Source organism: Anguilla anguilla, chromosome 4 (genome assembly GCF_013347855.1).
Source record: "Anguilla anguilla isolate fAngAng1 chromosome 4, fAngAng1.pri, whole genome shotgun sequence".
Classification (NCBI taxonomy): domain Eukaryota; kingdom Metazoa; phylum Chordata; class Actinopteri; order Anguilliformes; family Anguillidae; genus Anguilla; species Anguilla anguilla.
In genome coordinates this window covers 45524835-45549834 of record NC_049204.1, presented here as the reverse complement: position 1 = coordinate 45549834, position 25000 = coordinate 45524835, and the positions used below count along the sequence as shown (strand labels likewise).

Here is a 25000-nt window from a genome sequence, read left to right as displayed (position 1 = left end):
AAAAGGCCAGAAAACATCTAATTAAATTATTCAATAAGCTGTGAATTGAGTCCGCATATGCCAGCATTATTGGCAAGTACTGAAAATAGTATTTATTTATTTATAAATTTATTTGGCAGCACTGATGATGTTAGTGGTAGAGGTTTGTGTGTGTTTCTGTGTTTATGTGTGTGTGTGTTGGGGGGGGGGGGGGGGGGGCAGAAGGTAGCCTACTAAAAATATGTACTTTCGAAACACAACCAAGTATGTTTATTTTCTTTCCAAAAATGGCCTGTGGCCATCGTGACTTGTCTTACATCCAAAATTAATTTGTGTTCTGTCTTGTGTGAATATCCTGGATGCGGGGAAACTTTCATTTTATCTTCAGTAAACATCAGATTTTTTATTTTCCTTCCATATGAAAATTGCTAGTGATTTTCCGCATCCTGTTCAACTTCTTGACGTAAATTACATCAAATTCCTGACCCATGGCCTGACACCGCTTCTGAATATTTTCTAGATGGCATGCTAAAAAACAGATCTGAACAAGATACCTGCAGCTCATACGGGTGTCCTGATTTGAGCCTTTGCCTGTGCCTTGCCTAAAGTTTTTCACAGTATTAATAAAATTGCAGTCTGTCTCGTTCTGTGTTATTTTCATCCGTATTTAATATTTCTTCCCCGACTTCAGTCAGATTCCTGTCGATTGCTATTACATGTACCATTTCCCAGAGTTCTGCACACTTGTCTGTATAGATTTCTTCAGACCGCGATACTATACTGCCACCTTGTGGTAATTGTGCTCTTCTGCACACTGCCGTTGAAAATGCGGACATTGCTACTACTGTTGTTTGTCGCCGACCAGTGGATTTGGAGTTAAACCACCAATGGGTTCGTTCTGCCACTGCATCTGATTAACAGGACCTGGAACTCAACGATTGACATATAAACTTAAAGGTAAACGTGGTCATAAACAGAGCTAGCTACCAGAAACATCTCGCTCTCTGTTTTTCTCTCTCTCTCTCTTCTTCCCTTCTCCAGCATCCCTCCCCCTCTCGAATGATGCAAATATCTGGCTTCATTTTACGTCATGACTAACAGGTCTGCTGAGTTCCGTTGAGATGTCATAAGGCCCCATTACTACTCTGTGTCTGCTTTACATGTGGTGTTTCCAAGATGAGAGTTTGAAGGAGAGCCTCTTGACTAAAGAGGGTGTCAGGTGTTACCCAGGCGAAATGACCCAGGAGATCTCCGAGTGAAGAACACGACTCCCATGTGCACACAAACACCACATGTTCAGCCCCATTAGGAATTCATGCAGGTCCTTATTGACAAAGGGGGTTAAGCCGGTGTCACCTCATTGTCCGTTAATTCGACTGTCCTTCACTGAAACAGGTTATTTCCTTTTCTTTACAGTTGTACAACACTTAAAAGAAAATGGAAAATGAAAGAAAGTGGCTGCCATTTGAAAATGAATGCATTCGGTAAATAAATAATACTGATCATAAGTGCCAACTGTTTGAATACATTTTTGAATCAGACTTGCCTATGGTATTGTTTGGTTTGAATAATATGGTAGAACGATGGCGTGCATTTATTTATTTATTTATTTATTTATTTATTTATTTATTTATTTATCGAATAGCCGGCCATGAATGGGAAGTTAATATTCAATTAGAGTCTACACTTTAAGTAGGATTGGAGGAGTGCCTTAAAGCGGTGTGTTTAGCCTACGTTTAAATTTTGCACAATATGCTATGTGAACGATTCGTTCAGTTAGTCATCTGTGATTCAAAATTCAGAATAGTAAAAGTGAGACAGAACCGTTGTCTGCCAAACAAGTAAAAAGGCCAAACAGACACACCCCGTGGCGCTATAGTTGTCAAGGAGCGCGCTTGTCTGTATTCCAAACATGCCCTGGAAACGGGTCTTTGAAATCATTCGTGTTGACAGCACGTAGTCCAGAAAAAAACGAATGTTACTGCTTCTTCCACACCTTTTCATTTTCTAATAAAAAAGTGTGGTATTTTCTATCCCGGCGTAATCCAGACGATTCCACGTTTTTTTCGTCCTGGCTAAATGTCTTTGAATTTGGGGTTGAGGTGCTTCAACTGACGGAGATTAGATACTTTTTGTAGGCGAGATAGCGAGCAAGTTTCTCGTGCCGCTTCGGTGTCATTGTATAGGATGTTAGAGATGGGCTAGTGTTACTCAAGCCTACCTAGAGAAACGAAAGTGGCTTGTTGAATTGCGAACGTTCGCTATATTTCATGATGGAGACTCAGGACACTTTAATAGATATGAAACAATAGCAAGCTTAGCTGGAGGTGCAGTAGTAGTTCTCTCTCAGTTAAAGCTAAACTCCAGGGATGCAATATCCCACCGCAATATCGTCAATTTAAAAAGATTCTTTTGAAATTTTCATACCCTTCGAAAGCCGAGGGCATCTGTCGCTTAGAATGCCGACGTCAGAGCGGATAGACGCTGGAGCGAATTTTCAAAGATTCTTCGAGGGAGTCAGCGGGACTGGGCAACTGAGTAATGAAGCGCTGGGAGGCTGCATCGAAGCCACAGAGGGAGATGGCAAGAAACTCGACGTAGGGGTTCATCAAGCGTGGCCCGATGGCTCCAGATATGAAGGGGAAATCGTGAGTGGTCTGAAACAAGGCGAGGGGGTGTTCACCTGGGAAAACGGCGAGGTACGTGCTACACAGCTGAACCGCAGCTGATTTCCTAAAATGTAGGCTACGCTTCATTCTGTTCGCCAAGACGGCGCCGATTTATTTATTTATTTATTTATTTATTGGCTACATACATTTTGGAAATTGCGTAAAACAGTCAAACAGGGAACCATTAATGAACGTAAACTTTAGGATCTAGCTTTTTGCGCTGGAATCACTGTAATTTTAAATACCATTCTTATAAATGTCTAAATAAGTAAATGCATTGGGATTGCTGCTTATGTTCGGCCTTTAAATGAATCCAAATTGTTCCACCAATCATTAGATTGAATATAGAAAAAGTTCAAGACCACCTGGGGTGTGCTAAATTACCGTTGTTTTGTTGACAGCACACTGCAGTTGACTGATGATTTAAAAATTAAACAGCTACGTAAAAAAAAGAAAGCCAAAGCACATGATGCTACCAACCCTTTGAAAAATTGCAAGACTGCGAACGTTTGTGGAAATAAATGGCCAAGATAAACGACAGTGGATTCATAGCAGTTGCATGCCTAATATAAAATTACGTGTCCAACGCGAGTGGCGGTTTTACACAAAGCCAGGTAGGCTGACGTGCTGTCGGGCTGCCATGACTCTTGCTGATGGATTTGCTGCGCATACCTGACACAATGCCCTCCACTTGGGAAATTACAAAACCTTTTGTATAAAACACACCGGGGAGGCTCTACTAAGCCTGTAAAACTCGGGCATTCCATCCCACTGCCTTTTATGTCATTCCATACCATTTTCAGTGTTATTCAAGCTTGGCATAATGCATAAATCAATCCGGGCATATTTGATTAACCTGAGATAATTATTTAAATCCTTATTTATCATTAAGCAATATATACTGTAAAAACTGTGATGCCATGCTTTCATTATTGTTTTAAGGTTAAAATTAATCAAAACAAACACTAAAAAGTTACACTGTTGGGGAAAATAAGATTATGATATTTTGAAAAGTAAACTTCTTATTGAAAAAAAAAAGATATTTATTTGTATTTTGTTTAGCTGTATGAGGGCTCGTTCTATAAGGATTACCGGCATGGCATTGGGACATACACTTGGCCAGAGGGCTCCAGGTTCCATGGGAAATTTTATCGAAATCGGAAAGAGGGCTACGGAATTCAGCACTTCCCAGATGGCACCACTTTTCAGGTAAAAACAAAACAGAAAAAAAAAAAAATTTCAGACAGCAACAAAAAATGTTTTTTCAATAAAAAAAAACATCAGCACATCAGACACCCTCTGATGTACTGATGTCCTCTGACCTATGAACTCGTGCCAGGGGCTGTACCACGCGGACGAGCGTTTCGGGCCGGGTGTCCTGACGTATCCCGATGGGCGCCAGGACGTGGGGCTCTGGCACAGGGACCGCCTGCTGAGGCTGTGCACCAGGGTCCCTGGGGCCTTTTGTCTCAGGGCCCACCCTGAGTACTCCGCCTGCACCCCGCCCAGGGTGAGCGGCCACCGGCCCGGCAGTGAGCCTTCCTCTGGGGGGCCTGCCGAACCAGCGTTCTCCCCCTGCCCAGGGCTCTTCGTCCCGTCCCCTCAGATCGAGGCCTACTCCACCGACTCGGACCACCTGGCCCTCCCTCTGCATCTCCACAGAGAGCTGGATCGCCGCTTTTTCAGCGGACGGGACGGTGACCCCAACATGGACCCGGCTGCTTTTGAGTCCCTGCCACTTCAGCTGCGGATGCAGGCTCATATCCACAGACACAGGTACTGTAGGGCACACCTGTGACAGGTGCTCATATCCACAGACACAGGTACTGTAGGGCACACCTGTGACAGGTGCTCATATCCACAGACACAGATACTGTAGGGCACACCTGTGACAGGTGCTCATATCCACAGACACAGGTACTGTGGGGCACACCTGTGACAGGTGCTCATATCCACAGACACAGGTACTGTAGGGCACACCTGTGACAGGTGCTCATATCCACAGACACAGGTACTGTAGGGCACACCTGTGACAGGTGCTCATATCCACAGACACAGGCACTGTAGGGCACACCTGTGACAGGTGCTAATATTCACAGACACAGGTACTGTGGGCCTTACTCACCATGTGTGCTCATATCCACAGACACACATACTATCAGCCATGCCCATCACAGGTGCTCACATTCACAGACACAGGTACTGTAGTCCACACCTGTGACAGGTGCTCATATCCACAGACACAGGTACTGTCAGCCACACCCATCACAGGTGCTCATATTCACAGACACAGGTACTATAGGCCACAGCTGTGACAGGTGCTAATATTCACAGACACAGGTACTGAAGGCCACACCTATCACAGGTACTCATATTCATAGACACAGGTGCTGCAGGCCACACCTATCACAGGTACTCATATTCATAGACACAGGTGCTGCAGGCCACACCTGTGACAGGTGCTCATATCCACAGACACAGGTATTATAGGCCACAGCTGTGACAGGTGCTAATATTCACAGACACAGGTACTGTAGGCCACACCCATCATAGGTATTCATATTCACAGACACAGGTACTGTAGGCCACACCTGTGACACGTGCTCATATCCACAGATACAGGTACTATAGGCCACAGCTGTGACAGGTGCTAATATGCACAGACACAGGTACTGAAGGCCACACCCATCACAGATGCTCATATTTACAGACACAGTTACTGAAGGTCACACTCATCACTGATGCTCATATTCACAGACACAGGTACTGAAAGTCACACCTATCACAGATGCTCATATTCACAGACACAGGTACTGAAGTCCACACCCATCAGAGGTGCTCATACTCAGTTTGTTGACTTACCAATATGTGTGACCCCTCCAATGATGTCCAGCAATTTCAACACCTCTAGAGCTAAAGCATCTTTTATCTGCCCGGAACAAGCCTCTCTTCCCGCCAAATGAAGGGCGAGCCGCTGAAGTTGGATAATATCACAAAGAAACAACGTCTAGCAGGATTGTTCTCTTTTGAAATTGTTCTATTTCACTTTTAGTGCATGCTTAAAATATGTAACAATGCCGAAACCTTTTTATTTAAAGAGGACACTTTGACACCCTTTTCCTTTTATACACCCATCAGAAGCAACGGTATTGAGACTAGAGCTTCAGGGAAGTGGTGTTGGACACCCCCTTTTCTCAGAGGCTGCAATATTGAAGCTAGAGCTCAGGGGAAGTGCCACAGGGTGTTGGACATGCCATTCTCTCCTTTATACACCAATCAGAGGCTGCAATATTGAAGCTAAAGCTCAGGGGAAGTGCCACAGTGTGTTGGACACACCCTTCGCTCCTTTATACACCAATCAGAGGCTGCAATATTGAAGCTAAAGCTCAGGGGAAGTGCCACAGTGTGTTGGAACTGCCTTACTATATCTGCCTGGATATTTCCTGCACATATTAATGCATTTAGTGTGGCTTTGAGAATGCAATTATATAATAAGTGCTGGATGCTGCCGGTTCATCCGGCTAAAATTCTTTCTGTGCATCAGAGACTTCTGGATCGCACTGGGGTCAAAGCACTGATACAAAATAGCCTGTGACACTCATCAATATTCATGAGAGGTTCTCATAAATTAATGAAGGTATGCTCCTCTGACAGCGAGGGACATTTCTGGAATACCATGCAGTTGATTCAATTCCTAGGGAAACAAAAATGGATTTAAAGAAGTTTTTTTTCGGGAAATTTGGGACAAAGACCTTGGTTTGGCTCTGTATGCCACAGTTTTAGATTAGTAATCAAACAACTCACATGTGGTTAAAGTGCAGATTCTCAGCTTTTATTAAAGGGTATTTTAATTTTGGTTTTACTCCGAGCTGCTTCAACTATCAGCTCGGAGTTTATATACACTGGTCTGGTGTAGTTGGTCACAAGATTCTTACGTAATGAAATGTTGTCCAAAGCATTAACAATTAAAATTAACTGCTCCAGATAAAAGAAGCATCATTACCTAGTTTAGCCATGCGGGCTGTATTTCCTATTTGAGTGGCTCTCTGTGCTGTAGGTTTGAGGCTGAGGAGCAGGACTGGGCCGTGGCAGCTGTTACGTCTGGCAATCGCGAGCACTTTGGCCCCCAGGGGCCCCTGGAGCGGGTGTCAGAGCGGCTGATCCAGGAGGCATCCCGTGGCGACCGGCAAAGCGTCTACAGGATCCTGAGGGAAGGGGCGGGGCATCCCGACGTAGGCGACGCCACGGAGCACACAGCACTCATCGCTGCGACCGTGAGACCATGACCGCAACCCCGGAAACACGGTCGTCACGGAGATTAAATATAATATGCTTCAGTGGGCATGTGAGACGTAGGAGGACATTCTTTCATTTTATGTCCTCACTCACTTTCTAACACGTGTTAAAAATAACACGACACGTCATTCTTAACAAAAAGTGTGTTGGATATTAACACAACCTTTTTGAGAGTGTTTCTGTAGACCCTGCTTAACCCCAGACATGATCAGATTCACATTTTGTGGACAGTAAATCTGTGCTAAAATATGACTGTATTCAGGGCCTGTAAAATACACATTTGCATCAGAAATAGTTCCCAGGCAGGTTTGATTTCAATTACACATTCAGTCTGTGGTAGCAGTAAAAGACGCTGCACCTAACAAAACGTGGTCAACGATTTTTCGTAATTTCTTGGAAAATACTATTATTATTGAGGACTTCTGGGAAACAGAAGCGAATAGAACAGTATCATTGATTTACTGTTTCTGTCTCTATCTACTGAACATAGATTGCTATTTCATCATTGCTGATTTAAATATGTAGTTTGAGATTAAATATGTAGTTCAGATGGGGTTTAAATATTCCACATTCAATTTTATAGTACAATTGTAAAGTTGATCTCTTAACCCCTTTTAGAACATGTTTTTATGATTACAATTTCTATCTTTCTCTCTTTCCCTCCCTCCCCCCCTCCCTCCCTCTCTCTCTCTCGATATCTCTCTTTTCCTCCCTCCCTCCCTCTCTCAGGTGAATTGTCACACTGATGTGATCCACTTGCTGTTGGACAGCGGTGCTGATGTGAATAAGCTGAATGGCGAAGGCATGTCAGCACTGGCGGTGTGCAGCATCCTGTACTACCCGTATGACTCGCTCCACGAGACCCTGGCTGAGACACCCCCTCAGAGACCCTTCCCCCATTCACAGGTGGGTCACGTCACATGACCACCATCGTCTCCCAAGGACCGGTGTGACTCGTAAAGACGTTATGGGAGTGTTGCTTTTTAGCTCCCGGTTAATGTTAAATACAGAATGTAGATGAAGCTTTGGCTTGAAAAGTCTCCACAGTCTATTGCACTAATTTGTAAAAGTACAGAAACTGTGCTTTAGGTTTCCATTAGAACATTTGAACATTATTGCATTCAGTGAGGAGAACGAGCCAGTCAACCCACCACTCTGTTTTTCCTGGGGACAGGAGTTTATCTTGCACTGTGTCAAGCCTGTTCTTGAACACCCCAAGGTGACCTGATCGTACATTATCCATTTATTAAAAACAGAAAACAAATTCTCTGATAAATGAAAAACTCTACTGGTGTCCAATTCTGCAGGAGTCTAATACGCAATCGCCCCTTGAAGATGCCCCTCAGAGGAATGGTCCAGAGGAAGGGAATGTTGAGGAAAATGGCCAGTCTGATGAAACCAACCCACCTGACCAATCAGGTCAAATCAACTACAGCGACTGTCCTGACCGCTATGACCCCAGCCCTGAAACCCCACAGCCCCTAACGCGGTCCATCCCGGTTTTGGATGGTGACGTCCTGGTAGGCTCAGTCTCCTGGCCTGAGAACAGGGCTGGGGAGGTAGTGCCAGAGGAGGAGGTGGAGCTTAGCGACAGCACCTTCGACTCTGCCCGTTCGCAGAGCAGCCTCCCTATCCATGTGAGCGATGAGGTCATCCAGCAGACAGCCGAGGCATTGAGCCGCACTGGCCTGTCGCAGCCTACCGACACCCAGGAGACAGTCTGGAAGATGGTCCACATGAAGACCACGTAAGTCTGTCAACAACCTAAAGAGGAAGCTTCTATATTTGATGGTGAATTGAACTGTCCGTGGATAATATGGCCCAAAAAATGACATTTTACCACATACCAAACTCCTGACAACCATTTCCCACTCTGGAAAAATCAGCAAGCATTTCACATCACCAGGGCAGCCACATCCAATCTCTGTAATAATGATGCATAGCATCGACAGAGGCATGGTTAAGATCCAGCATTAGGGAGAAGTTCCCTGTAAAGGCTGTTTTATACTTCTGCGTTTAGTTTGCGTAGTTTGCTTTGTGTGCGGCATTCGCGAACGGGCAGATCATTTATACTTATGCGGCATGTTGCACAGGTTGCACAGGCCACGTAATTATTTTGTTACTGACTGTTATAGTTCTAAAGAAAATACCTTTATTCATTTTTCCAAACCTACTAAATACAGTACCAATTACCACAAAAATGCTCAACTATATGTAACTTGTTCCAACAAAGACATTCACCTGACAAAAGTGCTTTTAGCCGCATATTTAACGTTGGCTATCGGATTTGTGAATCAACTGTTATAACCTGTTAGCCAGAGCCGTCTGCCAGTAACCTCATGTCGGCAGTCAACCAATCATCTTCTCTACAGCGTATGCGGGCACTGGTTGCTAACTACGCGCTTTTAAATTCTTGGAGAGGTATGCGACATCAACACAGACGTGGTCTGAAACATTTGCACATGCCGCACATTCCGTACTCCTACGCAGACCTGTTTTTACGTGTACTCCGCAGAAGTATAAAACAGCGTACCTTCAGTTGTTTGGAAATTGCTCCTAAGGAGGAACCGAACTTGTGGTGGTCCACAATTTTGTTTTCTGGAGTCTTGGCTGAGTTGCTTGGATTTTTCCATTGTATCAAGGGCAAAAAGGCAGTGGCTCTAAAGGTGGGCCCTTAAATACAGCCACAGTTGGCAATTAACTTCCAATTAACTCATAATTATGGCAATTGGCCAATCAGAAGCTTTCAAAAAGTAATTACATCAATTTCTGGAATATTTCAGACTGTTTAAAGAGACAATCAACTTGGTGTATTTAAACTTTTGACCTACTGGAATTCTGATATAGTGAATTAAAGCTGAAATAAATCTGTCTCTAATTGATTGTTTTAAAATTACCTCTGATATGAACAAAGTAGATGCCCTAATGGTCTTGCCAAAAGAAATGTATGGTAACATGAAATGAGTTTGAATATCATTAGCCTAGGTGCATGTAAACGTTTGGCCTGAACTGTATATACATAACGTTAGAATACTGTGCATAAAGGTATATATAATGTTATTTTACATTGTGAGTAATATGTGCATAATGTTGAAATATTGTGTATAATATTATGTACATGTGCATAATGTTAAAGTACTGTGCACAGTGTAATGGTGGTAAATGTCTGTAATGTTCAGTTACCCGCTGGTTGTCTGTGTTCAGGCGTAGGGCCAGGTGGAGCACTATGGCTCTGCTCCTAAGCAGGGGGGCCAACCCTAACGCCTCCAGCGTCCCCATGCCCGTCCTCCTCCTGGCTATCAAGGCCCGGGACGTCCAGGCTGTGAGGCGGCTCTTGGAGTGTGGAGCGCGTACTGATGTGCCCCTGCCCCCCGAGGTGCCCCGGTCTTCCTCTGTGTCCCTGGATGTCAGAACACCCTCCTCTTCATCATATTCTTACAGACCCTCCTCTTCATCAGATACATACAGACTCTCTCTTCATCAGATACACACAGACCCTCCTCTTCATCAGATACATACAGACTCTCTCTTCATTAGATACACACAGACGCTCCTCTTCATCCGATACATACAGCACCATATAGACCCTCCTCTTCATCAGATACATACAGACCCTCCTCTTTATGAAATACATAGAGCTTCACACAAAGCCTCCTGTTCATCAGTGTCTCCTAGACCCTCCTCCTCTCCTTCATACACATTCACACAGTTCAGACAGATTTATAACAGGTGCCCTATCCATTGATCTTTCACAGCGCAAGGGCCTGTATCCTCTGCACATTGCAGCCGGTCTGCCGGGCCCAGAGGGACCAAAGATTACAGAGTTGCTTCTGCACGCCCTGGCTGACCCTAATGTACGGGCGCTAGACGCCCACGAGGTGTTTGAGCTGGACAGGGTGAGCACAGGGACATCACCGACAATCACCAACAGTATCACAGGAAACTGAGGGGTCAATTAATCAATCAACCAGTCAGCTGTCTGATCATCCAGTCAATCAAGCAATTAACCAATCACTCAATCTGTCTTTATTTTCTGCAGGGCCATTTTGAATTAAATTGTCTAACAACACATCATATTAAGCATTTTCAGGAGTGAATCAGAAAGCCAGTTTGGAAAAATTAGGAAATTTATTTATAACAGTTCCTTCTGTAGGTTGTTTATCTGGTTCAATATAGTGGGTTGCTAAAGGTTTCAAAAGTACATAAGCATGTTGAGACAGTGATCATAGACAGCCGTAAGATGAGAGAAGGCCTGCACTTTCACCAGTCCCCATGTTTCTTGTGTTCCTGGGTCCAGAGCACTCCAGAACCCCAGTCAGTCCGCGGCAGCAAGACTCCAAGCTCGTCCAGAAGCCCCCCAGTCCAACATTACACCCCACTCTGTGACCCTCCTGACGAGGGCGGTAGAACGCCCCTGCATGTGGCCTGCCAGAGGGACGCCGAATACGCTGTGAGTCCCATCCCGTCGCCCTGCTGCTCAAACCGCCGCTGACATGTGCCGTCCTGTGTAAAGGACACAGAGAGATCCCTGACTAGGGCAAAGCTCAAGCTAGGCACTCAAATTGTCTGGCCGCATTGCAGCAAGCTCTGACATTATTACAGGTTCACAGAACACTGAGGCCTGTATTCACAGACTCAGAGTGTGATCTCTGTTCAGGTTTCCCCAGGCCATGTCCTAATCTTATCCATTGTAAGCTTAAAGGAAAAAAAACTGTTCGGAGATGCTGCTTTGCGAATATAGGACTGACAGTTTTTTCATTCTCAATTACTGTGCAGTGTATCTTATAAAAGTGTCCACTCATCTGTAGACTCAACCAGTCTAAATTGTCAATAATTTTTTGTCAATGAAATTGTTCTTGTTCTCTTATTGCAAGTAAAAGTGGCGCTTGAGTGTTAAAGATTCCAGTTAATTTCTGGGAATTTGGGGAGTCCTTATCAGAAAGATTAACTTAATACAGACAATTACTGTGGTATTTGCAAGAGTAATAGCGAAAACAGGAGTAAGGAGGAGTAATCGACGGTGTGTATGACACAGAGGGCCAGGGATGTGGTGTCTTTACTGCTGTCTCACAAAGCCAACACCAACCTTCTGTGGAGCGGCCATTCCCCACTCTCCCTGGCTATCGCCAGCGGCAACAACTTGGTGAGTTACAGAGCGACTGCTTGTCTTTTTCTTCAGTCAAACCCTCTCCCCCTTTGGATATTTTTTTTAGAACTTCATGGAGGACAGACTATAATGCACAGCGCTTCAAATATTATGTTTGTTTTCAGATTATTATATTTCACGTTGTCCTGGTGATTATAGTTTTGAACCTCAAACAGCCTTCCGACCCAAGGAGACGCAGATATCAGTCTGATGTAGCATGGCTGCTCTCAGCCAGAGAGGATTTAAGCACAGCTTGGTAAAGAGGTGTAAAGGACCTGCGAGTGGTGCTCCGTGCATCAGGCTTGCAGCTAACAGACTGCCTTGGTGATGTGGGCATTTATGGAGCTAAATGGGAATATTTACCACAGGATTATATGGCTCAGGCTGCAGGAACTAGCTATGTATCTGTTTTCCTCGGGCTCACTCCAATCGCTTATTTTTCACTCCATATTTTACTTGTGATCCTTTCCTCGCTCCTTAGTTCCACCCAACAGAGGGCGCAAAGGGAAGGGCATTAGGAAACGATACGAGAACAGAGGAATTAAGGAAACGTATGTTAGGCAAATGGAATGTCCTTGCTCTCTCAAGCGTCCGTCTGAAGCCATGTCAATTATAGACGTGGCAGATGTGGAGAGGTGGATCCACAGGTCAATCATTTATACTTTACGCATTCCGAAAAAATGCTTCCACAAGGGATGCACTCGTGTGTCCTCACTGAAGCATCCTTGCTCCTCTAAGGAGCATTTAACGGATTGGAATGTCCTTAAAGATAGTGGAGCTCGATCGATTTCTGGTTTAGGTGAGGACCGAGTAGACAAGGACAGATAAAATAAGCAACTGGAATGAGCCCTTAGTTGTGAGCTGGGATTTAGGGAGGAACCTATTGGCAGGTACTCAGGTGACCTCTCAATTTACCACAGAGGCAGAATGACCAGAGTTGATGTGTTACTTAATACCAACAAACAAATACATTATTTAAAAAGCATGATACGATCAAAGAGGTCAGGCAACTATTCAGATGTATGACATTCTGTTTGATAGGATTCATTTTATGCAAACAGAAACCAAACCGTATATGTATCCATCATGGATATTCCCAGTCAGGTAGGAATTATAACACTTTTAGCTCCCACTGCAGCATAGTTAGAATATCAGTTCAGTGCATAGAATGTCTGGCTTAATTATTGCATCACTTCCTGCTTCTCTGTTTGCTCAGGCTGTGGATGAGCTCCTGGCCTGGGGGGCGGATCCCAACCTTTCTCTGACCCGCCAGGTGGGCAGTGCCCTGTGCACCGTCGCAAACATCAGCTACGACTGCAGGCAGCATCCGCGGGACCGAGTCAAGCTGGTAAAATGCCTGTGCTTCCCACCTGAGCCTCAGACTGCTTGGAGTTAGTGTATGATGCTAAAGCCTCTTTCACCTGACATGAATCGAACTCTGTGTTTAACGCCAAGTAAGGCGGTGACTACACGTGAGAATCGAGTGCTGCCAGCTGTTAAAAATTGATGTCATACCCAGCTGTAATGTGATTGGGTGCGCTACAAAAGGCCAGCATCAGACTACGTCAAAGTTCAAGCTGTTTAAACCAAACTGAGCGTTGTGAGTCGGTGTTAATTTTGAGCTGTGCGCTATGCCAGGTGTATCATTGCTGCCGAGTTAAACTAACCGTTTGACGGCATCTTGAGCGTTTTTGACGCTGATCACGCGCAAGCAGCTTAACTGTTTTTTTCTTCTTGTAGCTGGAAAAACTGGTCAACGCTGGCGCCAACATCCTCATGCCAGTCACATACGGAGAAGGGCGCAAAACTGCTGTGGGCACTGCAGTGGATTATGCCCACTATGTCTTCCAGCAGGTACGCATGGCATCGAGAAAAAGGCCTGTTTCCATACTACAGAAATACTGCTGTTTCACCTGCCCATTGCTTGGTCTGTGATGACACTCACTCGCAGAAGTGGAAGATCCAGGTTCAGAAAGCAAGGCTGCGTCCGAACAGTCAAAAAAATTACGTCCTATATCTTTTCCTAACCACTTTTCCTTGACCTCGATGGAAAACATCATGAGGTCAAGGAAAGATGTGAAGGAGAATTCATAAGGACTTAGGAAAAGACAACCTCGGTGGTAAGAGAATCTGACTGCACTTACACTAGGCTATGTAATTATGCGACGGCGGACCGCCCATCAGAACAACATCCTCGTAGATCGTTCAATATGTATATGATGCATATCTAACCATTTGCCAAACCCCCTACAGAGCGGAGTGTTATGGACACGTCAAGTATACCAATGCAAGTGGAGCAAGTGTACTCACTCACTCTTGATCCTGGTGATCAGAGGTGGCTGTGGAGTAAACAATACCCATACTCAATAAGTAATTATTAAAGAAAAACTCTGCTAGATGTTGTATGAATAATTTAAATGATTTAATACAATTTTATGTAAAAAAAAAAAACACATTCACTGTACACATTCTCATTCATTGCCATTCAAAGGCAAAGAATAAAGGTAAATAAAACAAATACAATACAGACTCTCTACAGTAGACAATGTAGAATGGAACATGCTAAATGCTAAGGCAACTTCGCTTTCACTTGGTTTCGTTTTCTCCATTTAACGCAAATGTATCAGAATCGTCGTCATTTAGAAATGAGATCGCATTGATGTATGATCGTGATTTTTTTTTACAACGAATCGTGCAGCCCTATTTCATACATTTATTTATTATTTCCTTGCAAACTTAGCTACTTCTCCTGCCTCCTCATTCGTAGACTACCTCGCTCGCGCTGACTAGTCTCGACATGCACCTCTCTCGCTCCTCCGCTCACACCTCTGACAGTGTAGTAGTGATGTGTCCCGAGTGTTTCCGTTTTTGCCATAAGAATTTGAGAATACAAGGTGTTATTGTTCATTCTGTTAAAATATTCAATTAAAAGAAAAAGCCCAAAAGCATTTTTGATCGACTTGTTTATGTATGAATCTTATTAAACCCGCCCCATATTAGACAAACGGTTGTGACTGGCCCGCCATATCTTAGGACGAGAGAAATCCGTTTAATAGCCAGAGTGACCAGACTGATCTGCAGAGCGAAATTAAATGTGTTTTAGGCAATGTATTATCAGAGGCAGAAGAACCACAGTACAATATTTTTATCTCATCAAGGAAAACACAAGAGAGCTAAGCTAATAGTTAGCCATGGTGTCTCCCCAACATTGATAATGATAATGCTAGCTTGTGGCCAAACAATGCTAACATCATTAATAGCTTATAGTTTTGCTTGACAGTGACAGACTAACCACATGCTGCTGCTTACCACTTCAGCTTCACTATCCTGCTTATTTTGTGACTGTCCCTCGTCTGCCCTTTCGGGTTCATCCTGCTCAGAACTCACTATCAGAGCTGTCTCGCTGTCTGCCTCATCTTGGACCGTCACATCTGATTTTAAACACCTGTTGCTGGTGCTGACTGCCAGCAGCAGGTACTGCAGGAGCCCCCACAGTCGTTACAGCAAACATTGAAGTTATTTTGACACATTTTGAGGCATCCTCCGCCAGCTTTCTTATTTTTTTCTCCCGCAATTTCTCAGCAACACTTTTACGCTTTCCTTTCTCCATCGCACACCGCACCGACTACGAGGCTGAGGTGATGTCGACTCGAGTGTCAAGGGCAGAAACGGACAGCGAAGGGTGGGGCCTAGACATGTGATTGGGCCAGCCCAGTGTCAGTATAGAAAACGAACCAATGGGCCACTGAAATTGGGCCAGGTCAGTGTCAGTATGAACCAAAGGCCCACTGGCCCAAAAGTAGGTCGGCCCACCGGGCATTTGCCCGGTAGAATATAGGCCCAGTCCATGCCTGCTGGAGACTGAGGTGGCCATTGGAAAACATGGATGTTGATTTCACTTAAGCATTTCTGTTTAGATTTTGATGTATGCTTGGAGTCATTGTCCAGCTGGACAATCTACCTATGACCAAGTCCTAGCTTCTTAGCAGAGACAACCAAATTTTCTGCCAGAATTTCATGGTACTTTGTTGAATTCATTGTGCCATTGATCTAAAGTAGTGCCCCGGGACTACTGCCAGCAAAAAATCTCCAAAATATCAATGACCCACCTCCATATTTTTATTATTTATTACACCTATTGTGTTTTAATTGTGTTTGTAATCTCGGCTACATTGAAAATGAGGGCCTGGCCCTCAATTGTACCTCCGAGAATTTAAATAAAGGTTCTGACTGATATTTGACCATATTTATGAGGTGCTTCTCCTGTATGCATTCCTCTTTTGTCGCCAAACATGTCGATGGTGTGTATGGCCAAAACGCTCAATTTTGGTCTCATCTGACAATAGCACTCTCTTCCAGTCATAATTCCAATGAGGTTTGGCAAGCTCCAGATTCTTGGCTTTGTTTATTGTGCTCAGTAAGAGTTAGTTGATATGGAGGTGCCATTTTATGTCTTTTTTTTAGCCTTTTTGACTGCAAGAAACAAACAAATCTCTGCAATTCTTAAACAGTGATCATTGGGTTATTAATGGCCTCCCTCACCATCTTCCTCACTGTCCGTGGGGACACCATGCACTTGCTTCCTCTTCCTGGCAAATTTACAACCATTCCATATGTTTTACACCTTTTTATTATTGCCCTTACAGTGCTAAGTGGCATGTTTAACCGTGTATGTCTTTTTTTGTACCCATTACCAGACTTGTGATGGTAAATTACCATCGGTCTCTTCTGAATTGACAGTTATTTGGCTTTTCCCATGCTGATGGATGACAAAGGGATTTTGTATGCTTGTTACCTCATTTTTATTCTCTAGTGAAACTGGAAGTGATGGAATGACACAGTATAGTTCCTTTAGACTGAGATGAACAAAATTAAGTAAAATTGTATTGCCAATTTAATTTTGTTTGATTTTATTTACAATTGTTATGGGTGCCAATAATTATGGCACCTATGGTTTTCAGAAAGAAATAGATTACATTGAAGCATGAGAGTAAATGTATTGAAATAAAAGTATATAGTTTTCCCATATGTTTGAACATAACATATGGATTATTATCTGTGTCATTTATTTTATGCAGCCTTTTTTCTTCATTTTTATTAAGGGTGCCAATAATTCTGGAGCCCACTGTACTTCGCCCCGTGAATTCTTACCATGCTGTTTCATGTAGGCTATATAAACGTGGACAACCCAGTGAAAAATATTAGTTCATAACCAAGGTTGTAATTGAAATAATAAAAAAAGGAATATAGGCTACCAGTCACAAAAGTGAAATGAAACAGTTGTCACATTGAGAATGGTTGCTCACGCTCCCCCTCCTGTCCACTCATGTTTATTGACATGAATCCCAATTAGTATGATTATATGAAAATAATTGTTAAATTTAATGGAAAATAGGTATAACATGTTAGGCAGTATATGTTGGTACAAATCTACTACTGTACATATCATCATTCTTAAGTTTCATGTTGAATTAAAAACAGCATCTGGCTAAAAACATCTCATATCCCTTTTTTTTGAAAGACAGACTTCTGTGTTATGGTTAATATGCTGATTATGATCTGATTATAAGCCTATGCATATAATAGCTTAAGAACCACCACACAACTTGATCGTTTTCGTGAACGGCCGAATGGTGCGTCGCTTTAAATGTTGCTGCCACAAGGAATTGTGGGACGACATTATCTCATTTCCTTTCATAAAGGACGGTCCAGTGTGCCCTATGCTAAAGGAGATAAGAAAGGAAGCATTGAAGCACCTTTCCTTATCATTTAGAGAATTCGACCAGCTCTTATCATGGCTGCCGTGCTCTTATTCGGACGCAGCCTTAAACTCCTCCCCGGTATTTTGTTCCAATCACCAGGATCTGCTAATTAGTACGATTCCTTAGCCAGGAGGTAAAACTAATTTGTGAAATCAGCTGGCTGAGTTCATGGGTGGACGAAACACATGGCTGGACTTAATGGCCCCTGGACTTTCCACATCTGCTGACTTGTGGTCAGTTTCAGGTGAGAAATAAATTTTAAGTCACTAAATTTTAAGTCCTGCCCCCCTCCCCCCCGCCCACAGGACCGGCGTATTGCCCACACCCCTTACCACGCCCTGAGCACCAGGGAGCGGGAAGTGTACAACGCGCGGCGCCACCTGCTGGCTCAGATGGGTGAGCTGCTGCGGCAGGCGGCGGTGCAGGTGGAGAGGCAGCGGATGGAGGCGGAGCTGCGCCTTGGCGTCCCCAGTGAGTCACCGCAACGGTCGCCACACGGTTAATAACTCTGTTCTCCCACCTTTCTTCCACCTGCTTTGGCACTTAGTGCTCTACTGGCAGTGAAAGCACCGTCTGCTCCTGTCAGTTGTTTCACTGATGTCTTTCAATTCATTTCACTTGAACTTTATTTGTACAGCACTTTTTGTAGAGACACTGTTGCAGGGATGCTTTGCAGTGGGAATACAAAAGAAAATTGAGAACTAAAAACCAGGCCTGAACCCCCAGAAAGCAAGCAGTTGAGGTAAAAAAATTAAAAAAAAACTCAGTGGGATGAAAAACACTCAAACAGTGCCGAGAAGAACTATCGGGTGGAAGCTGGCTGTAGATGGGAAGCCCACCTTCTGCTGGCCGGCCTACTTGTCTTAGCCTGTTCTCTGCTCATAGGGTAAACCGATATGTGTGTGTTTTTGTAAGTTGTTCTGGATAAGAGCGTATGGTAAATACCTAAATGTAAATGCCAATGACTCCACTGGTGGTGGGACAGGGAGGGTTTCACCTTCAAGCTGGGACAGAGATGACCACTCCTTGGTTTTGGGGTCTGGATACAGAGTAGGGGATTTGGTTAGCTGGCCTCTGAGGGAAAGATGAGGGGGAGAGACCCACAGAGCATTCAAATCCAGGCTTGACACAGCGCTGGATATTTTCTAATTTGTAGGTAAACGGTGAGCTCAAATGGGCTAATTATATGCTGGTGTGTTCTTCTGTTCATGAGAGCCTGACCACGCGTGACCCATCCATTTCCCCACTGCACTGTACTTTCCCATAGCGGGGCCTACCTCTCGCATCAGACTCCAGCTTGCAGACTCCGGCTGACTGAAAAGAATTGAGCAAAATCAGTCGTGCGTTCCTCAGCTTTAATTTAGTCATTCTCGCAGAGGCCTCGATGGGAAGGCCCAGGGTGGCTGTGCTGCATATATAAATGTCAGGAATGACACTGAAACGCTAATTTGCGACGCGTTGAGCTTGATCTCCTGCCCACACGGGCTGTAAGTAAGCTCTGACAGCCTGTTCACCTGTGCGCACACGCAGGCGTCAGTCCCAGTGACAAGTTCCTGTACATCGGAGCGGGTGCTACTCTTCCTCAGGCCGAACCTTCAGGGTCGATTAACCCGGACTACCAAGAAGCCACACCTCCGCTTGAACCGAGGTAACCAATCCGCCTCTGCCTCATGACTGGAACTGAGTTTTACCCTGCTTGCTTGCACAGAATTAATGCAAACAGACATTCATTCTTTCACACTGTTTGACCTGGCACATACCTCGCTTGTTCACTATTATACATACAATGATTAATTTACTTTCTGTCCCACAGCTGGAGTGGATATTTACCTAAATACCTCTCATGTGCATTCATTAAAAATGAATTCATTCATTCATTCATTCATTCATTCGTTCATTCATTCATTCATTCATTCATTTTGTCCTACTGTTGCTTATATTCTAAATTCATTCGTCATATCACTTTTGGAGCTCGTATTTTACTCTCTCATTCAATCATAAATTCATGCATTCAGTCATGCATTTATTTTCGCTTTGTTGTTCAACCACACATTCTCGATCAAGCACATTCACTACCTCTGTATCATTAACATTCACTCCATCACCATTGTTGACACTCATTATTTATTTGCTTTATTCGTCCCCTGTTGGCTGGTAATAATAGCGCCCAAATATTCTTCACTTTGTGCACATGCATGTCTCCTCCTGCTGACGCAGTGTGAGACTTGTGAAATTTCATTTTAAATTCTTCCTTTTTGCCTCACTGCCCTTGAAGCCAAATGAAGCCTTGAAGCCTTAATCAGGTGATTATCCTTCAAGTCCCCACTCCCCAAGTCCATTAACAATATGAGAGCCTGCTTCATGATAACAGTAACTACTTGTGTTGATATAAACAGAAATCAGTTTATTGTAAACACTTGATATTTTGGTACTTTAACTGTCCTTATAAAGGATCTCAGAGCAATGCTTCCATTCGGATTACTTCAAAATGTTAATTTTTCTCTTTTTGATGGCTCTCTGCATGGTGAATCCTTAGTCAAGAACCAATGCACAAACCAGTCGCACTGGCAATGAATTATAAATCCATCTAACCGACAGCTTGCTCCAGAGCTCTCAATTTTTGGTAAACTGATTTGGCCACTAGATAGCAGCACATCATTACTATTTACATCAAGTCTGCACAACATGCACATGGCTTTGCTGATCTGACAATACATCGCATTTTTCTCAGATCATATTTCCTCTCTCATCGCAGAAGAGTAGGATCAGGTTTTTTTTTTTTTTAATGGTGATTTGCCAATGTTCTGCCCACGGCAACGTGGGCTGTAATGTATAATCAAACAGTTTTTCTCCTTTCCACAGATATTAAACACTGCATATGTAATTCTGAGGGACAATATGCTGGTACATGGGCTTCATGTGGTATTTTTAGTTGACCGCAGAAAAAAATGATGTGATCTTTAAACATGTTTATTTAAGTGTTGTTACACAGACTTAAGGTGTTGGTGGTGAGTATGTAATTCTGGATAAGAGAAACTGCCATGTGGTTGTAATGTATGATGTATTGTAATAGTCTAAAAAATAGTCTGTACTTAACGTGTGTGTGTGTTTGTGAGAGAGAGAGAGGGAGAGAGACAAAGAGAGAGAGAGGGAGAGAGAGAGGGAGGGAGAGGGGTAGAGAGAGAGAGAGAGAGAGAGAGAGGGAGACGGTATTTTGGGGATCACTCAGTGTCTGTGCCCTGTGTGTTTGCAGGAAGCCTCTTTTTGAGTACTGCTATCAGTGCGGGCGCTCTGCGGGCGTGGCTCTGGCAGCCTGCTCCCGCTGCCGGCAGGTCTTCTACTGCAGCAAGGCCTGCAAGATGAAAGCCTGGAGCGACCGGCACAAAGACGAATGCATCCGCCTTTCAGGTACACATCCACCTTTCAGGTACACATCCGCCTTTCAGGTACACATCTGCCTTTCAGATACACATCCGCCTTTCAGGTACACATCCGCCTTTCAGGTACACATCCGCCTTTCAGATACACATCCGCCTTTCAGATACACATCCGCCTTTCAGGTACACATCTGCCTTTCAGGTACACGTCCGCCTTTCAGGTACACATCTGCCTTTCAGGTACACGTCCGCCTTTCAGGTACACATCTGCCTTTCAGGTACACGTCCGCCTTTCAGGTACATGTCCAGCCTAGGCTGCCACCTTGTGGACTAGCAGTATATGACTTCAGGCGGGGCTAAAATTTACCGGTAAGCACTCGTATGGTATGTTAGCAAAGAGCTTGCTTATGTCCCAAATGTGTTTTGGCGTTTGTCCTTGCGTAGAGTATGTACCAGGCCTGACATTTTGAACCTTGGCACGCTCCAGACAGAGAGAGCTAAGGACTCTGGCTTCTTATACAATTTGCGTTTGCGTGTTTCTGAGAACATGGCAAAATACTTTTGTTTGGGCATGTGCGTCCTTTCAAGGGAACTCAGGTTCACAGTTTTATCCAAGGGTGTTCCTTGGGCAAAGAATTTATACACAAAGAAAAGCTCCAGTTAGATCACGATCATCCTACAAAAGACATTAAAGCAAGTCGAGATGATCAAAGCAAGGTTATGATAATGTCTGTAAAGCTCTGAAATCCCCTGTTCTAGAAAGTTCTGGTTCAGGTTTATTGTAACGAAACAGGGCATGATACAGCAGGGAGAAACAGGAACAGCAAGGACTCCAGGGCAATTACATATTCTCTTGACAACATAAAAGCAACACTTTAACAGGAAAAAATATATAACTAAAAAAGTATTCTAAAAAGACAGAAGGCTATAATGAAGACTGGGTATAGTACCGTTGTAGAACAAGGCAGAATTAGTACACTGGAATGTTTTAGGGGCAAACACCTCACAGTTACTCAGGTGACCAGGTGAATCTGCGGTGTGGATTTCTCCTTGCTCACTGAGACGTATGACCTCACTGAAACAGTAATGATTTATGCCGTGGAACTGTTCATGCAGCCATGCTTGGAGTGATAGCTTGTGTTAGTCAACAGACATGAGGAGGCTAGTGGGCTCTTTTCCTCAGTGGAAAAATCTGACCTTAGACCCGGGTCTGTGTCTGCAGGTAAGGCCAGGGACAGGAAGTGCTCGGTCAAGAAATCCGGGGCTCAAGAGGCAGAGGCCCCCCAACAGGGAAGCGCAAGGGCCCCTGGCAGGATTCAGACGGCCCCATGGACCCCAGGCAAGGAGCCAAAGGACAGCTGGGAGCTGGAAGAGAATTACAGCTTCAACTGACTGCCGGAGAAGAGTACAGAGATCAGACAGAGATTTGCTTATTGAACCACGTTTCAGTTGTCCAATGCATGATTTTTTGAGGCATGTGCCAAATGGGGAAATGGTTGTTTCAAAAGGAGGCTGTGCCAAATGAGTTTACACCACCGCGCACCAGGGTTCAGATCCGGCAAAGAAACGTGTTACGTAGGCAGTTGGCTGGATTGCTTTGGGCACCTGTGTGGTTTATGCAGTGCTGTACCTGTGTGGTTTATGTGCTACTGTACTTGTAAGGAGTCAAATGTGAGTCAAACGACAGGTTTAACTGTGCCAATCAGAGCCTCGGATAGTCTCCTGAGTGTGAGGCCTATGCGGAGGGAAATGTACTGCCCTGATCACATTGGTCTGAAAAGAGAGGCCACCTCAACACAGCATGGAGATGCTCTCTTCAAATACGCAACGACTACATGATGGCCGCTGGAGCTTGAAGTCTGAGTCTCATGAAGTTGACATCTCACTACGCTGGGAAGGGTGATCATTGCAGGACAAATGAAATTCATGCCTAACTCTGTGAGACATAATTGTGGAAATATTACTTGGTTATTGCTCAGCTGTTCCTAATTGCACCTTTCCAAGTAATTCCTTCAGATCATAAACCTCAGAAGGCCTGTCTAATAATAATAATATGAGTTAATCACTTCTCAGAAGTGTCAGCCTGTTATTTATTTTGGAAGGCACATCTGACTGACACAGCGGAGCTCTCCACCCATTTCCTTGTGGCTGCACATGTCATTTTGCATAAGTAGATATCGGATTGTCAAGAATAAAGAGATGTTAAATGACTCACTCCAAGGTCCAAAACAAACTTTTTTTTTCCCATTTTGTTTGGACTAGCTGAGCTGGCATTGTATGTGAGAAATCCGGGGAGAGGCGCGTAGGGTCCGTTGGGGGTAGTCCAGGAGCGCTGCACCGCGCTCTGGCGTTGGCACTGACGGTGTGCGGTGGGACAGATAGAGGAGCAGCAGCGCACATCATCACGTTTCACCCGAATCCTTCTGCCCGGTTAGCCGGAAGGGGGGGGGGGGGGGGGGGGGGGTAGAGGAGAGGTCTTATTCACCAGAGTCCACTCCTCCATGTCATGAGCTCAGCCTTCAGAGCTGAAACTTGTCAGCAGTCTTACGGTTCAACCCACATCCCCTTTTCTCATGGCTCAGAGGTCAGGAATGAGTCAGTGGCCGGGTCTTTCGGAACATTATGGGCGGTCACTGCTCTGACGTGGATATGGCCACATCACCCGGAGCGTCTATTTATGCCTATGAAACAGTGACACTGAAATTTGTGTGTGCGAGTGTGTATGTGTGTGTGTGTGTGTCTGTTTGCGTGTGTGCGTGTCTGTGTCTGAAACAGGTTGAGAGAGCCAGCTTTATACAGGGAGTCATTATGAATTAAAGATCTGTATCAAGCAGCTGTTCTGAGCGAGAGTCAGTTTCAGACTGCATCATCGACATTTGAGAACACTGCGCATGATGATTCATTGGGTGGAGGTGTCATTAGCAGTCAATCACTGAACTAAACTGATTGATGCCACATTGCTAGTGAAGGGATTATGTGATACTGTAGCTGCTGTAGCTTAAAGCAAAGCAGTGCATTTATGATCACCAGACCCCAACCTTCCTCGCTTTCAGGAAAGTTGACCATTAACGAAGGTGCAGATATGGGAGATCTGAGTCATCTTGTGTGCACATACACTAACCACAGATGAGTGGTGCGAGAATCTCTAGTGGGGTTTTTAGCGGCTGAAAAATATTCATGCGGAACAAAAGGCAATCCACCCCCCTCATGATATACAGAATTCCATTAAGAGCCTCGCAACCTTGCATCCTATCCAAGTCCACACACTGTTTGGCAGTTTCTTATAAGGCAACAGCAAAATGGCAGAAAGTTAAATATTAATCCCTGTAAAACAAACTAAAATATGGCTAGTAAAGTTTACAGCTCTCCTGTCCCCGGTTCCTTTTTGTGTTTGGCACAGTGGTGGCTTAGCCAGTGGATTTATGCAGCCCTTTTGATCTGAAGGAGAAAGCCATAAATTTGCAATGCCTCTTTCAACTTTTCCTTTACTTCGCCATAGTGAGCCGAAGACAGTTTAAACACCAGAAAGATAAACACTCAGTAGACTGTCCTAGTGCTTCTGTGAACATCAGGTGGGTTTCTCTGCAGTTTAAAAGCTGCCAGGAAAGCACTCTTCAGCTGCAGCTGGTGAAGGTGGACTGCCGGTAACCAAGAGAGACGATGATGGCCATTTTGGCTCAAACTTGGCCTCCCTATTATGTGTCATCGTGTGAGGCATTAGCCAGTCAATGCAGGCATGGCCCAGCGTCACTGAAAGGCAGTGCAACTAGA

General features: G+C 44.4%; 1 protein-coding gene across 1 annotated transcript; it reads left to right on the top strand.

Annotated features, from left to right (window-relative positions):
* The first annotated feature begins 1869 nt into the window (after positions 1-1869).
* ankmy1 (ankyrin repeat and MYND domain containing 1) lies at positions 1870-23439 on the top strand. Its single transcript, XM_035412159.1, has 16 exons — positions 1870-2678; positions 3711-3857; positions 3988-4424; positions 6706-6922; positions 7674-7850; positions 8252-8691; positions 10149-10320; positions 10700-10840; positions 11242-11394; positions 11980-12087; positions 13307-13438; positions 13831-13944; positions 18158-18323; positions 19383-19500; positions 21106-21260; positions 22452-23439. Exons 1-16 carry the CDS (start codon positions 2439-2441, stop codon positions 22619-22621), a joined length of 3087 nt encoding a protein of 1028 aa, XP_035268050.1. The 5' UTR covers positions 1870-2438; the 3' UTR covers positions 22622-23439.
* The last annotated feature ends 1561 nt before the right edge of the window (positions 23440-25000 follow it).